Here is a 12,465-nt window from a genome sequence, read left to right as displayed (position 1 = left end):
GGTCTTGGCAATAGGACTAGACCCAGTTGACTCGGCCGATTTCTATGAACGATGGAGAGAAGAGAAAGATGAGGGATGAATATAGATCAAGAGAGGGGTTGTCGGTTTATTTGAAGGTTAGAGAGAGAGAGGCATTTTGGTTTGTATGGTGGATATTTTCAATATAGGTCAAGGGGAGAATGGTAAAAAATATTCTTTGAAAAAAGGGATAAAGAAAAATTTTATACACCACAACATGTATTTTTAATAGAAAAAAGTTTATATAAAGGTTGCAACCTTTTTTTCTTTCTTTTTTTTTTTTACAAGTATTTTTAACTTTATATATAAAATCTATTCAAAAGAAATTACATCAGAGAAAATAGCTATAACGGACAAAGAGGCCCTTCCTTTTTTAGCAAGAAAGTCAGCCAAGGAATTCGCCTCGCGATAGACATGCTAAAAAAAAACTGAAAGTGAAGCCACCAAATCCATAATCTGCAGGTAGCTAGACCTTAATTCTCATGGAATACGCTACTCCAATTAATTACGTTCATAGAGTCTCCTTCAATAATGATTCTACTCCCGATATTTAGAATTAAGGTACACCTAAAAATTCCATCGTGAAAGATTGTTTTGAACTAAAAAACCCCTCTAATTGAACACCGAGATGCATGACTATGGGGAAAAAGAAAGTTTTCGAGTCCCAAAAATAATACATCTTGCAACATTTATCTGGACCGTCCATTTTCAAGACTTTCATGTGTTTATATATCCACTTGATTTGAACTATTTTTGGAGTCTAAAATTTTATAATTAGAGATAAAAATTGATTGTTAAGCCATATTAATAAATTTTGGCTCCAAAATTATATCTCATAATAAAATTTGTTGGTGCACTTTACTTTGATTGTTTTATATCGCAACCTCATGCAAATCACACCTTTTTTAATACACACTCAGGATCATTTCCTATTATATAAAGACAGGAACCAGTATTCACAAAATCGAACCAGAATGGTTAACTGGACATGGGCTCGGAAGCGGTTCAACCGGCCCAACCGGTAAACCGCTTGATTCAACTGTTAACCAGACAAGTCTTTGACGGTAAAAACAATGCTGAAAAATATATAAAAAAAATCTAATAAAATACGAAAAATATATTTAACACATCCAAATGAAGTTGAAAATTAACGAAAAAATAGATTTTATAAAATTGATTTGTGGCTAAGGGTACTTTTGAACTTTTATAAAAAGATGAAAAATGTAAAAATAAGTATTCATGAAGAGAACAAGTTCTAATTTTTTCCATAATAATACAAAATATTAAAAAATATATTACAAACAAAAATCCTTATTTTGGCAAATTTATGTAATCTTTTTGAATTTTTTTTAAATACCCTAACAGTCATCAAAACTGACCACAAACGAAACCGGCCAGTAGCCAATTCCGATCTAACCGGGCGGTTGCCGGTTAGAACGCCGGTTTTTCCTTGATAGGAACCCTACTCTCTACTCAGGAACCTACCCTCTCTCTCTCATACTTATGGGTTTTTCTCCTTGGAGTGCGAGGGGAGGAAGAATTTGTGTGGTGCTTTGTTGGTGGTGGTAGTTAGCAGAGAAGAGGAATACTCCACAAGGCTGTAGCTGCCATTCCTTTATTTTCTTGGGTCGCGAATGCTTTTAATTTTTATTTTGAGGGTTTTGAAGGAAGGGGTCAGGCCGGCCTGCCACATTCCTCGGATCTGCCCCTTTCCTCCATCTAATCCGATCCCAAAATTAAACAAAAGAATAAAGAGGAGAGGTTCCCCTCTTTTGGAAGCAATGTGTGGTCGTCATCTGCCTCCTATCCATCCAGGACACCAAATATGCCCTGGACGACGATCTTCACACTCGCTAACTAACAAAACAATAATAGTAGTTGGCACGTATCTTGTAACTAAAAGCAGTTTCGGATTATATATGTTTTTTTTTATTTGTGCGTGTAGAGTCAGCCAATTTTAGGAAATGAATGAAACATGAAAATGAAAAACATAGTTCCTATTGCCTCTTGCCTCTTGCCTCTTGCCTCTTGCCTCACTTGATTTGAGAGAGAGACAGACAGAGGAGAGAGAAACAAGATGAAAGGAAGCATAAATTGTCCCATAGTCCTCTAGGTAACATTTCTTTGAAATTACATGCCGCAAGTTCCTTTGAAAAAATTAATGCTCTCAATAGTGGTCCTGCCTACAGGACACTGTCCCTTTCCAACCGCCAGTCCCACCAAATAGGTAATACCGGCGAGCACCCGGAGGTTACCGGAGTATCCAGAGTTTGGTGGTCAAGTTTGGGAATACTAAATAAAAAATTAAAAAAGAGAAAATTGTGGATATATTTTAAAATGAACTTTATAGACATTCTACTTCCAATATTTTTAATATTTCACCTAGGATCAGACACAAATTTTTTTTTTTGCTTTTGCCCCCCGCATAAAAAATAAATACTTTAAAGACTAAACTATCCTTTCCCCCTCTCTCACTTTGTCTCCCTCTACCCACCCTTTATGCACCCTCTCTCTCTCGTTCTCTCTCTACCCAACCTCTCTATCTCTTTTTTTACCCTACCTTTCTCTCTCTCTACCCACCTTCTCTCCCTCTCCACCCAATATCAATATCTTTCTAAACGCTCTCTCTCTCGCTCTACCTGCTTCCCCTCTTTCTCTAATATTGGGTGGAGAGAGAGAGGGCGGATAGAGAGAAAAGAGAAAGGGCAAGTAGAGAGAGAAAGCAAGGGCAAACAGAGAGAAAGAAAGGGCAAGCAGAGAGAAAGAGAGAGGGCGCAAGAAAAAACATTAACTGGGTTGTGGGAGTGCTACTAAAACTAATGGGGGTAAAATGTCTACAAAACTCATTTTGGGACAAATCCATAACTTTCCTTTAAAAAAATTAGAAAATTTATAAAATAAATTTATTTGTAATATATTTATTAATGTCTTTTATCATTGTAGTAAAGATTGAAAATTATTTTAGATATGAATACTTATGTTTATATTTTTCATTTTCGAGTTTTTTAAAATACCGCGAGTCACAAATTGATTATTTTCAAAATCGATTTTTTCACTACTAATTTAATGTCATTTATAAGTGTTTTTTTTTTTAAAAAAAAATTTACTTTAAATATTTTTTTATATTTTATGGGATTTTTGTATTTTTTAATACTGTTTGCCATGCCCAAGACCTGCTTGACGGGCGAGTAACTTGAAACTCGGCTCGGCTAGTTAGGGTCGGCCTGTGGGTGAGTTATCTCCCCGAGTCGAGAGACTCTCGAGAAAGAGCAAGAGATGTTTTATGTTGATACTGGTATTACGTCAAACTCATAATTAGATGATCATAAATCTAACGTGAACAACTCTACGTGACCATTTTAGTATGTCATTGATGGAGACGGAAAATGAAAACAAGGACCTCGCCCCCTTTTGTCAGTTTGCTTGGACAATTGGGAGGAAATTCCGGGAATTTCGTGGTCGGTTTTTCAAGTTCCCGAAATTTCTGGTTATTTTTTTTGCTCATTTTTGGAGGAGCCTGAGGAATCCATGGGACCTAGACTCTTATGTATTTTTGGTATATACAAGGGTAATTTTGTCCTTTTTTCCTAGTTCATGAACCCGGGGCATCTCCCTTTTTTTATGTACGTGAGATTTCGTGTTCTTCTGGGGTAACGCTTGTCTTCTCCTGCTTATTTTTGGATTCGTATAGGGGGGGGGTCATTTTGGTCTTTTTTTAGTAATAAGACATCTCTATTTAACAGTAGTTAGTTCTTTTTTATGGACGCGTTACATTTGGTGTTTATCCAGGGGTATTTTTGTCTTTGTCGGGTGGTGAGGACTATGGAGTATCTCATTTCAATTTTTTAACCTTCACTTGTTATTTTTTTAAAGCATATACTTTAGAAGGGGAGGAGATAAGGGGAGCATGAGGAGGAGGGGGGCGTGTGTGCATGGGCCCAATCCCATGGAGTTCTTAGTATTTCTTCAAAAATTAAAGAAACGAGGGAAATGGGGGATGGATATAAAATCATATAAAACATAACATGGAGTGGCATGAGAGATGGTAGGAAAAAATAAATAAAATTAGCATAAAAATAAGAGGGAGAATTGATTCATTGTTATCTCACGTAGAAATCTTTCAAAAACAAAGATGCTCAAAGAATGGACTCAAGGTTAGGTGATCAAGTTAATATGGGCGTCACTATATGACGTTTTGAGTTCTATTTCTATTATAGTTAAGAGACTCTTTCCTCATTAAACTATAAAATAAAATTTGCTTCAAATCTATGAGAAAACCCATATTTCAGCCGATGAAATGGTCATTTTCATCATTTTTGCAGATATGTAAAAAGTGCTGTGACTGTATATGGATGAAAATTTAAGGCTAATTCCGTCTTTTGTCCAAAAATGAAATTGGATTTGAAAAAAAGAAAAAGAAAAGAGAAATACGGTGGTAGAGTATGGATAAATAGAGGGGGGGACAATGGGTGGGGCCCATGGTCCCGAGGAGTCCATATCCTGTCCGTTGTTCGAGGATAATGGATGATATATTTTATGCATTAAAACCTAAAATTCCATCAATAGGAGCCCATCAATTTATCCTTGCTCAGATTTATTACGTGAATTTTTACTGGTTTCCGGTAAAATTGAAGGTCTTAGCTTTTTCTCTCTTTCCTTTGCATTGCTTTGTGTCATACACTATAAAGCTGAGAAAGGAGACCAGATGCGAACGTGCATTTTTTTGTGGTTTTGCATTATTTTTTGAGGCAATTCAGAGCAGTCCCAAAGATTTCGTCTTTCAGACTACCGCCTTCACCTAAGAGCTCCTGCACCCAAAATTTTAAGGTGCCTCTCTCTCTCTCTCTATCTATCTATCTAGTTTTATTTGGGAAGTCTGAATTTCATTAGATTTGCCAAATTGGGTTATCTCTCTCTCTCTCTCTATAAAATAATTAGACTTACTAATATCGGGTATTCCTCAATCCCTTCTAGTTTCAATTTGGGCACTTTGCAATAATTTTAAGTTGGGCCCCTATAGAATCAGTAGACTTGCCAAATTTGGGTACTCTTTAATGTCTTAAGTTCCCAATGTCAAATTTGGGGGATTTTAGAGTGATGGATTCAACTGTTTTGGCCATGTTTTTATTCTTTTTGTACCTTAAGTAGTTTTCAGAATCTTTTTTCTTTCTCCTAATGTTCTACTGGCATAATGTAGGTCATATTTTGGATGTTAGATCCTTTTTGGATTTTCTCTCATGTTTCATTTTCTTTTTTTGAAGGTCAATCAGGTTGATAAGTGGTCTTAGTAACCTTGCTTATAGGGACGATGACCGAAGGGTAATAAAACCCTTTACTTTCTCTAATCTCCCTTTATAACGGTATTCAGTACTTGTTGACATCATTTGCGTGTTATTTGTTTGGTAAGTATCACCGACATTTAGCATAGACTAGTTTCTCACAATAAAAATTCGGATTGTGATGAGCCCACTAAGCATTCTCGTAAACTGTCTTATTATCTTTAACTCTCTTATTAATGTCCTAAGCATGCTTGGAAATGTTTGACTTACAAATTGGGTTTAGGTATCTTCTAATTAACAAGGACGTCTGCTTTTTGGATGTTTTGGGAAGTGATTAGCATGAAAGTGATTCGCTTTCTATTCCGTTGGATGTCCCTTATTGGTGTGCCTCCTATAAAACCCAGAGAGATTATGGGATACTACCTTTTTTTAAAAAAGCTATTATTAGGAAAAAGTTAGAGAAAGTATCAGTATTTTCCTTATAACGGGACATCTAAGTTGAAGAAGGGTTCTAATTCTTAAGATATCTCGGAACATCTCTTCACCCATGATTTTACATCCGATAACTAAGAGTAGAAATATGACATTTTTGTATTAGAAGTAACCACTATCATAATATGCAATCCCTTGGCAATTTTATGCCGAACGAATCTCGAGAGCCGAAGGCGAGAGGAATGGTGAATCACAAATTTTGAGAATCTCACAACAATGGATTACGAGTTGAGTCAGAAAAAAAGAAAAAGAAAAAAGAAAAAAAGAAGATGCCTCAGTCGGAAAGGAAGACGACATCTACCGAAGGGGAGTGAGGCCTATTTGGGGGCATTTTCATCGAAAAGAGAATTTACTTACAAGGGTAGATGGATATATTCATGCCTTCCACTGGCAATATTAGAGACCTCCCACCCTAACACTGTACACGTCATTGCTGAGGTGGCTAATTACGAATACTCCAAGCATTCCACGTGGTGGCATCGCCATTCTTTGCTTGCCACGAATGCGCCAGCAATGGCTCTCATGAGACCCACCCTCTGCAGATTAACAAAAAGCCCCCATTATTCCAGCTTTTATCGGTCACATCCTTCTACACACTTGTCGCTTAACACGTGTCTCATAACCCGTGATCTGTTCCAATTTGCGGTGCATTTGTTTGAGTGACAAAAGAAGAAAAAAAGAAAACGAAAACTCGGCTTGCTAACTCGGCTGGCTTGGTTCCAGGTCATGCATGGCTCGGCATCCAGGCTCGGCGCAATCCCATCACTATCGGCTCGAGCCAACCATCGACCTCTGCTCAATGGACATGACCGTCTTAGAAAGACAACGAACCAGGCTTAAATGGCTCAAGCCCCAAGACTTCGGTGGCTCGGCTTCAACTAACCTCTTCCCCACTGGCTCACAAGCAGATAAGCATCAGGAGTCATCGACGGCGCTGATCGAGATGCTGAGCCGGGCGGACGGTAGGGATGGGGGGTGGCCGGATCTGACGGCTGGGTACTTGGCTCAGGGAGGCGGCTTCGAGCCTTTGCCTGAACCGGCTCGACTAGGGTTTGGAACCGGTGGGTCGGCGGCGGCTAATAACAGTGAGATGGAGGCGGCTTGTCGTGGATTAGGGCAAGCTGCGATTTCTAGAAGCTCGAGTTGTCCAGCTGACATTGACGGGCAAGAAGAAGATGAGAAAGGGAGGGTTGCTGCTTCCCTAAAAGGAAGTTTTAAGAAGAGGAAAGCAGAGAAAGCTCAAGGTCACGCATCAGAGGCCTCTAGCCCTAAGGTAATTTGTTAAAATAAGTGGCTGGCTCTTTTTTTTTTTGCTTTTTTTTTTTTGTTGTTTTTCTTTCTCGGATTGAAAGTTCAAATTCCAATGAGTACATTAGGGTGCGTTTTGTACTATTAAAAGTATTTTTACATTGAAAAATTTTGATCAGGTGTAAGAATTTTTTCACCGTTTTAATAAGTAGTGTAAAAGAATCCCGAAATATTTTCACGTTAAGAAATATCTCAAAATATTCTCCTTTTTTTGTGAAAATCAGTCAACAACCATTTGCCTGTTGTAAGGGGTCATAAGCAACCATTCGATGTGAAATCTGATGGCAATAAAATTCCTTTTAAAGTTCGAGTTTGGTTAATGAAATAAATGTGAAGGTAAATGGTTTTCCATTTATTTTTATATTATCAAATTTCTATTCACTCCCACAATGTCGTTATTTGGGCACTTCGAGATGGCGAAGCAGAAGGATTTCAAGGTAAATTGGCGTTGTTTCTTTTTCTTTTTCGAAATTCTTTCAATACCCTCGAACTTTGGGCTTTCTATTACGTAAATTCTGGGAAAAGAAATTCGCGGGAATTCTTTGCTTCGATGGACAATTTGATCGAAGGTAGGGTTCGTTTCAGTACTTCTCTCATATTTCTTTGGGCGAGTTTAATTACTGGGAAAGACGGTTTCACTCCTTAGGTTTGGTTTTAATGACCAAGTCATCCCAACTTTTGCGACCGCTCATAATCCTCTCATGATGTTTTGAATTCATGGTTTCGTATCTTCTCTTTTGCTTTTCATGATGCTTAAGATTTTGAATCCAAGGCTTTGTTTACTTTCATTTCCTTATGATTTCTAGGTTTAATACATTTCATGGTTCTGTTTCTTTTCTTTTACTTGTAATTGTCTTTTCCTTTTGATTTTGAGGCTTAAGATTTCTATCATGCTTCAGGGGATGGTGACCGAAGAAATGAAAGACAAGAGGATCAAAGGAGAGAGAGATGGTGATGGAGATGAAGAGGTTTCGAAGCAGAGGAGAAACGACAACAATAACACTAGTGAAATGTCAGTTGAGACGACAAAGGACAGTTCAAAGGCATCAGAGGTTCAAAAGCCTGATTATATCCATGTCCGTGCTCGTCGAGGCCAGGCCACTGATAGCCATAGCTTAGCAGAGAGAGTAAGTTCTCCCTCCCTCTCTCTCTGTACATGTATTTTATCAACTGGTGTAACACCATACACATCTTTACATGTTAAAATGTTCAACCTTTTTAATTTTTACCCTTAGAAAAGTTACATCACGAGACCATTTAATTATCATTAACCGTTAGATTTGAAATTAGGTGGTTGAGGATGTTTGAGCACAAAGTGTAAAAATTTTCAAATGCTGTGATACACTTTTATCAATTGGATTTCACATCCAATATCTAAAAGAGATCGTGACCTCCTTATACTAAAAGTATATGGTCTTATAGTACTACTATGGGAATATACACAATGCATAGTATTTAGTCCACATGCTAGCCTCGGATCATTTGTCAATTTCAATCGATGGTGGAGATGAGTGGTTATTCTAGAAAGACATTTGCCTTTGTCCATCAGCGGTAGCTGGCTGCTCTCCGCTGTTCATTAATGAAGATGAGAATGGAGAGTGTGGCAGGTGTACATAGCATAGCATATGCTAAACATGCATTGTATAAAGTACATGTACCCTTCTGTTATAGTCCTTAGTACATGTACCCCTTCGTTATAGTCCTTATGAACTAGCAACAAAATACCCCATCTGAAAATATGATATAACAGAGAGGCAAGAGCTGGCTAATATCTGGGGGCACACTTCTAAGTTCACTCTTAGAAGGGTCTAGGAATAACATCTTGCCTATTACATCCAAGAATTTTGAAATAAGTTGGAAAAGTTTAATATACATTATGTTTGCAAATCTTTACATATGCATGGTCGAACTAGAAAGAAGCTTATGGGCTCAATCTATGTGTGCAGGTAAGAAGGGAGAAGATCAGTGAAAGGATGAAATATTTGCAAGACTTGGTACCAGGATGCAACAAGATCACAGGCAAGGCTGGGATGCTGGATGAGATCATCAACTATGTTCAATCTCTACAACAGCAAGTAGAGGTAAAAGTTTTCGTGGTTTCTTTTTTGCTCTATTATACCATGAACACACAGACAGAGACGCAAAAAATGCTTGAATTATTAATAATGAGCAGTTCTTCTTTTATCACAGTTCTTGTCAATGAAATTGGCAGCCGTGAATCCCAGGCTGGACTTTAACATCGACAACTTCTTCACAAAAGAGGTAAGGGAGACAAATGTTTTGATGTCCCTTTCATCCCCAACCTTGAGCCACAAAGATAAATTTTTAACTGAAATTTATTAGCTACACGGTGAAAGAAATACGATATATGAACAAAACACCACAGAGTTGTTATTTAATTTGGATCTATTTCTCTTTCAAGCCAAAGGAAATGAGTCATATGTATAAATCATGTTATGCTTTGTTCATACTATTGCAACTACCTAGAAGATACCATAGAAACCATAATGGGGGAGATTTATTGTCCCAGCGATGTTCCTAATACTCTGTTAATCTTGTGCAGATATTTTCTCCTTGCAATAGCAGTATGGTCTCCCCTGAACTTGCGTCTGCTTCGTACCTTCATTTTAACACAGCTCAACCCGCTGCCATGCAACCAGTAACACCGTGTTGTGGGCTAGATGTACCAATAAGCACCACTGAGGCCCTACGAAGAACTACGAGTGGACCTGTTACGATCCCTGACCCATTTATTGAGCCCGGATTCCAAGTAATTCAACTCATCGAGCGCATAATTTGGCTTATTCTTTCTCTCTTCACATAAAACAGGAAAATCCAACTATTGGATTTTTTTTATGTTACAGGGCAATGGATCTTTGCCTACTTGGGATGCTGATCTTCAGGCCCTTTACAACATGGGCTTCCTACAAGGAAGACCAGCTGCCTTTCCATCCCCACCATTTCCAGGTTAACTTGCAATCCCCTCCCCCCCCCAAAACAAAGAAAAAGAAAAAAAAGAAAATGAAGTTCAGTTATTCTCTAGTCACTTGTCCTTATTTCTGAGAATAAGAAGAAGTAATCATCATGATTAGCTCCACTGCCCTGTTCAGATTGTGCTACAAAAGCTGCAGATGCATTCACTTATACTGTGTCAATGACACATCTGAATCCATGCATATAACATGCAACATTGAATTCATAGTACAAGAGATGCATGCAAATATTTAACAAGCGAATTTTACACCATTAAAATGTTGGGACGCACATAAAATCATGTATTGGTATTCTTGCAGGAACTCAGGAAGCCAACAACTTGAAGATGGAAATGTGATCCCACCCACCCATGTTTTGATCTCGTCCTTGTCAACGAACCGGAGCAATATCCAAAATTGCGCTTGATGAAGCTTCTTATTCTTTGCTACCGTATGTATTATATATATATATATATATATATATATATCTATATATATATCTATATCTACATATATATATATATATATATATATATATATATATATATACCTGAATATTGTATAACTCTACAACCCAACTAGGCCTACGGAGTCACCAACCGGCCGAGTCCATGTACGTTCTGAAGAGTGATCACGCCATGCTTGTGTTCAAGCATATTCTTGACTTTGTAATGGAGGCCTGGAATTTAGACACAGCATTCCTCAGTTCTTCTTGTATTGTGTTCATAGAGTGAATTGATGTTTCAGATTTTGCAAAAGGAACTGACTTCTTAGATCTAAAAACTAGGTGATGGTTGTCACCTCAAATACAATAATGCAATGGTTAAAATATATGGTTTGAGGATATGCATGAATATTGCTTTTGGGACCTATATTATCATGGTAAGAGAATGGTCAATGGGCTCATCATGGTCCACCCTAAAGGTTGGACAGTGATGAAGGGAAACATGAACTTCCACCTGAGTTAGAGTTATTATTGGTGGGACCCCACCTCCTCCGGTCCATCCCCGTCCAACCTGTTTGGATGGCTATGGCCCTATTGACCATACTATTACAATGATCAAATGGGTCACACCAGGCTTCCAATTTTTCTTTGCGGGTTGGCAATGGCGGAATGTTAGAGACACTATCTGAGACCCCATCGAATATATGGTTGCATTGCAATTGAATTAATAACTGTCAAAAGGAAACGACCAAAGGGAAGAATCATGAGGTTAAGTTGCAAATGATGTGTTCTCTTTTAAGATCTGCGAAATCAAGAAAACATGTACTTAGTGGTTATTATCTATGAGGAGAATTTCCTCCTTCCTTTTTAGTTCTTCTGCAGTGCTTAGGAAAGTAAGTCTAATGGATTCTATATTTTGTATCTTGTATTTTAGAGAGAGAGAGAGACAGAGGCGCCACTTTTCAAACTAGTATGCTAAGTGCTACAACGGGCATTTGGCAGACCTCGACCCGTATATAATAGACGAAAAAAGCCAGCTTTATAAGATCTTCAAAACAGAAGTTGCACAAAGTTGAAACTCGCTACCCACTGAAATTAGATAGTCCACTGACTGAGCTCTAGAGCGCAAACACTTTCTTTATAAAGAGTTAGAGGAAATTTTTGATTTTTGGAAAAATCAACAGGAAATGAGTCTATATTTGTGGTCGTAATAAAATTTAAGACGTCATGTTGCAGAATCCACTACCTTGACTATCAATGATTTGCATCCATCAGAGACCTCTAAAAGCTAAAAGTAAAGTGGTTATCTAATCCTAAAAGGAAAATTGTGCAAGAAAAGCACTACAAAATTGACAAATATCTGCCTTTTCCATGGTAAAAGTAACCAATAATATCTAAAGAGCTTGGTGTTCTGACAAAGAAAGTCATGCCAAAATTCACATCTCTTAGCTGTTAGAACATTTAGTAGTATAAATAGACAGACGGATAAAGAGGACCACGGAAATTAGTGTGGGCACTCTAATAAGGGCCTCGCCATAAAGTTGTGTTTAATGGGTAGATATAGAGAGTAAGGCCGGAAAGGGCAGAGGAGAGAGATTGATTGATGAAATGGGTGGTAACCCATAAAAGAAAAGTTGCTTTCAAGAGACCAGTGGTTGCTCATAAAGTGAAGGGTGGCCCTTACTAAGGTTGTGTACTTGACGTATAGGTGTGTGGTTTGTAGGGTATGGGGACAATGAAAGGTGACGGGCTATCCCATCATATGGAGTCATAGCGGCCCCTGGGAGATGATTTTTTCCTTGCGGGGTTATATATCAAAAGGTATCAAAAATCTTAGTTGACGAGTCGTACGGAATGACTGGGAAGAAAGAATACGCGAGATTCATTAGGAAAAGGAAGTGTAAGATCCAGAATGGTCTGGAGCCTTGACGATAGACTATTGTCGAGCTTT

The 12,465-nt window shown here is 38.0% G+C and overlaps 1 protein-coding gene across 6 annotated transcripts; it reads left to right on the top strand.

Moving 5' to 3' along the window:
• Positions 1 to 4,622: 4,622 nt before the first annotated feature.
• Positions 4,623 to 10,827, top strand: LOC18422556 (basic helix-loop-helix protein 79). 6 transcript variants are annotated; one of them, XM_011625435.3, is made up of 9 exons: positions 4,693 to 4,845; positions 5,280 to 5,337; positions 6,513 to 7,062; positions 7,997 to 8,224; positions 9,044 to 9,178; positions 9,288 to 9,359; positions 9,661 to 9,867; positions 9,962 to 10,064; positions 10,391 to 10,827. In XM_011625435.3, exons 2-9 carry the CDS (start codon positions 5,327 to 5,329, stop codon positions 10,426 to 10,428), a joined length of 1,344 nt encoding a protein of 447 aa, XP_011623737.1. In that variant the 5' UTR covers positions 4,693 to 4,845; positions 5,280 to 5,326; the 3' UTR covers positions 10,429 to 10,827. The 6 variants fall into 6 exon arrangements, with proteins under 6 accessions (XP_006878569.1, XP_011623737.1, XP_020522826.1 ...); XM_006878507.4 differs by lacking the exon at positions 5,280 to 5,337 and having other exon boundaries at positions 4,623 to 4,845; XM_020667167.2 differs by lacking the exons at positions 4,693 to 4,845; positions 5,280 to 5,337; positions 6,513 to 7,062 and adding an exon at positions 7,165 to 7,534.
• Positions 10,828 to 12,465: the final 1,638 nt, after the last annotated feature.

Source organism: Amborella trichopoda, chromosome 3 (genome assembly GCF_054954075.1).
Source record: "Amborella trichopoda isolate Santa Cruz 75 chromosome 3, AtrichopodaSantaCruz75HAP2 v2.0, whole genome shotgun sequence".
Taxonomy (NCBI): Eukaryota; Viridiplantae; Streptophyta; class Magnoliopsida; order Amborellales; family Amborellaceae; genus Amborella; species Amborella trichopoda.
Note: the sequence above shows the minus strand (reverse complement) of the source record. Positions and strands in the feature narration are given on the sequence as shown.

Excerpts from the sequence above, each read along its gene's own strand:
- LOC18422556 (XM_011625435.3), top strand. Across the intron at positions 9,179-9,287 it reads CTCTACAACAGCAAGTAGAG|TTCTTGTCAATGAAATTGGC; the intron begins GTAAAAGTTTTC and ends CTTTTATCACAG. Across the intron at positions 9,868-9,961 it reads TTATTGAGCCCGGATTCCAA|GGCAATGGATCTTTGCCTAC; the intron begins GTAATTCAACTC and ends TTTATGTTACAG.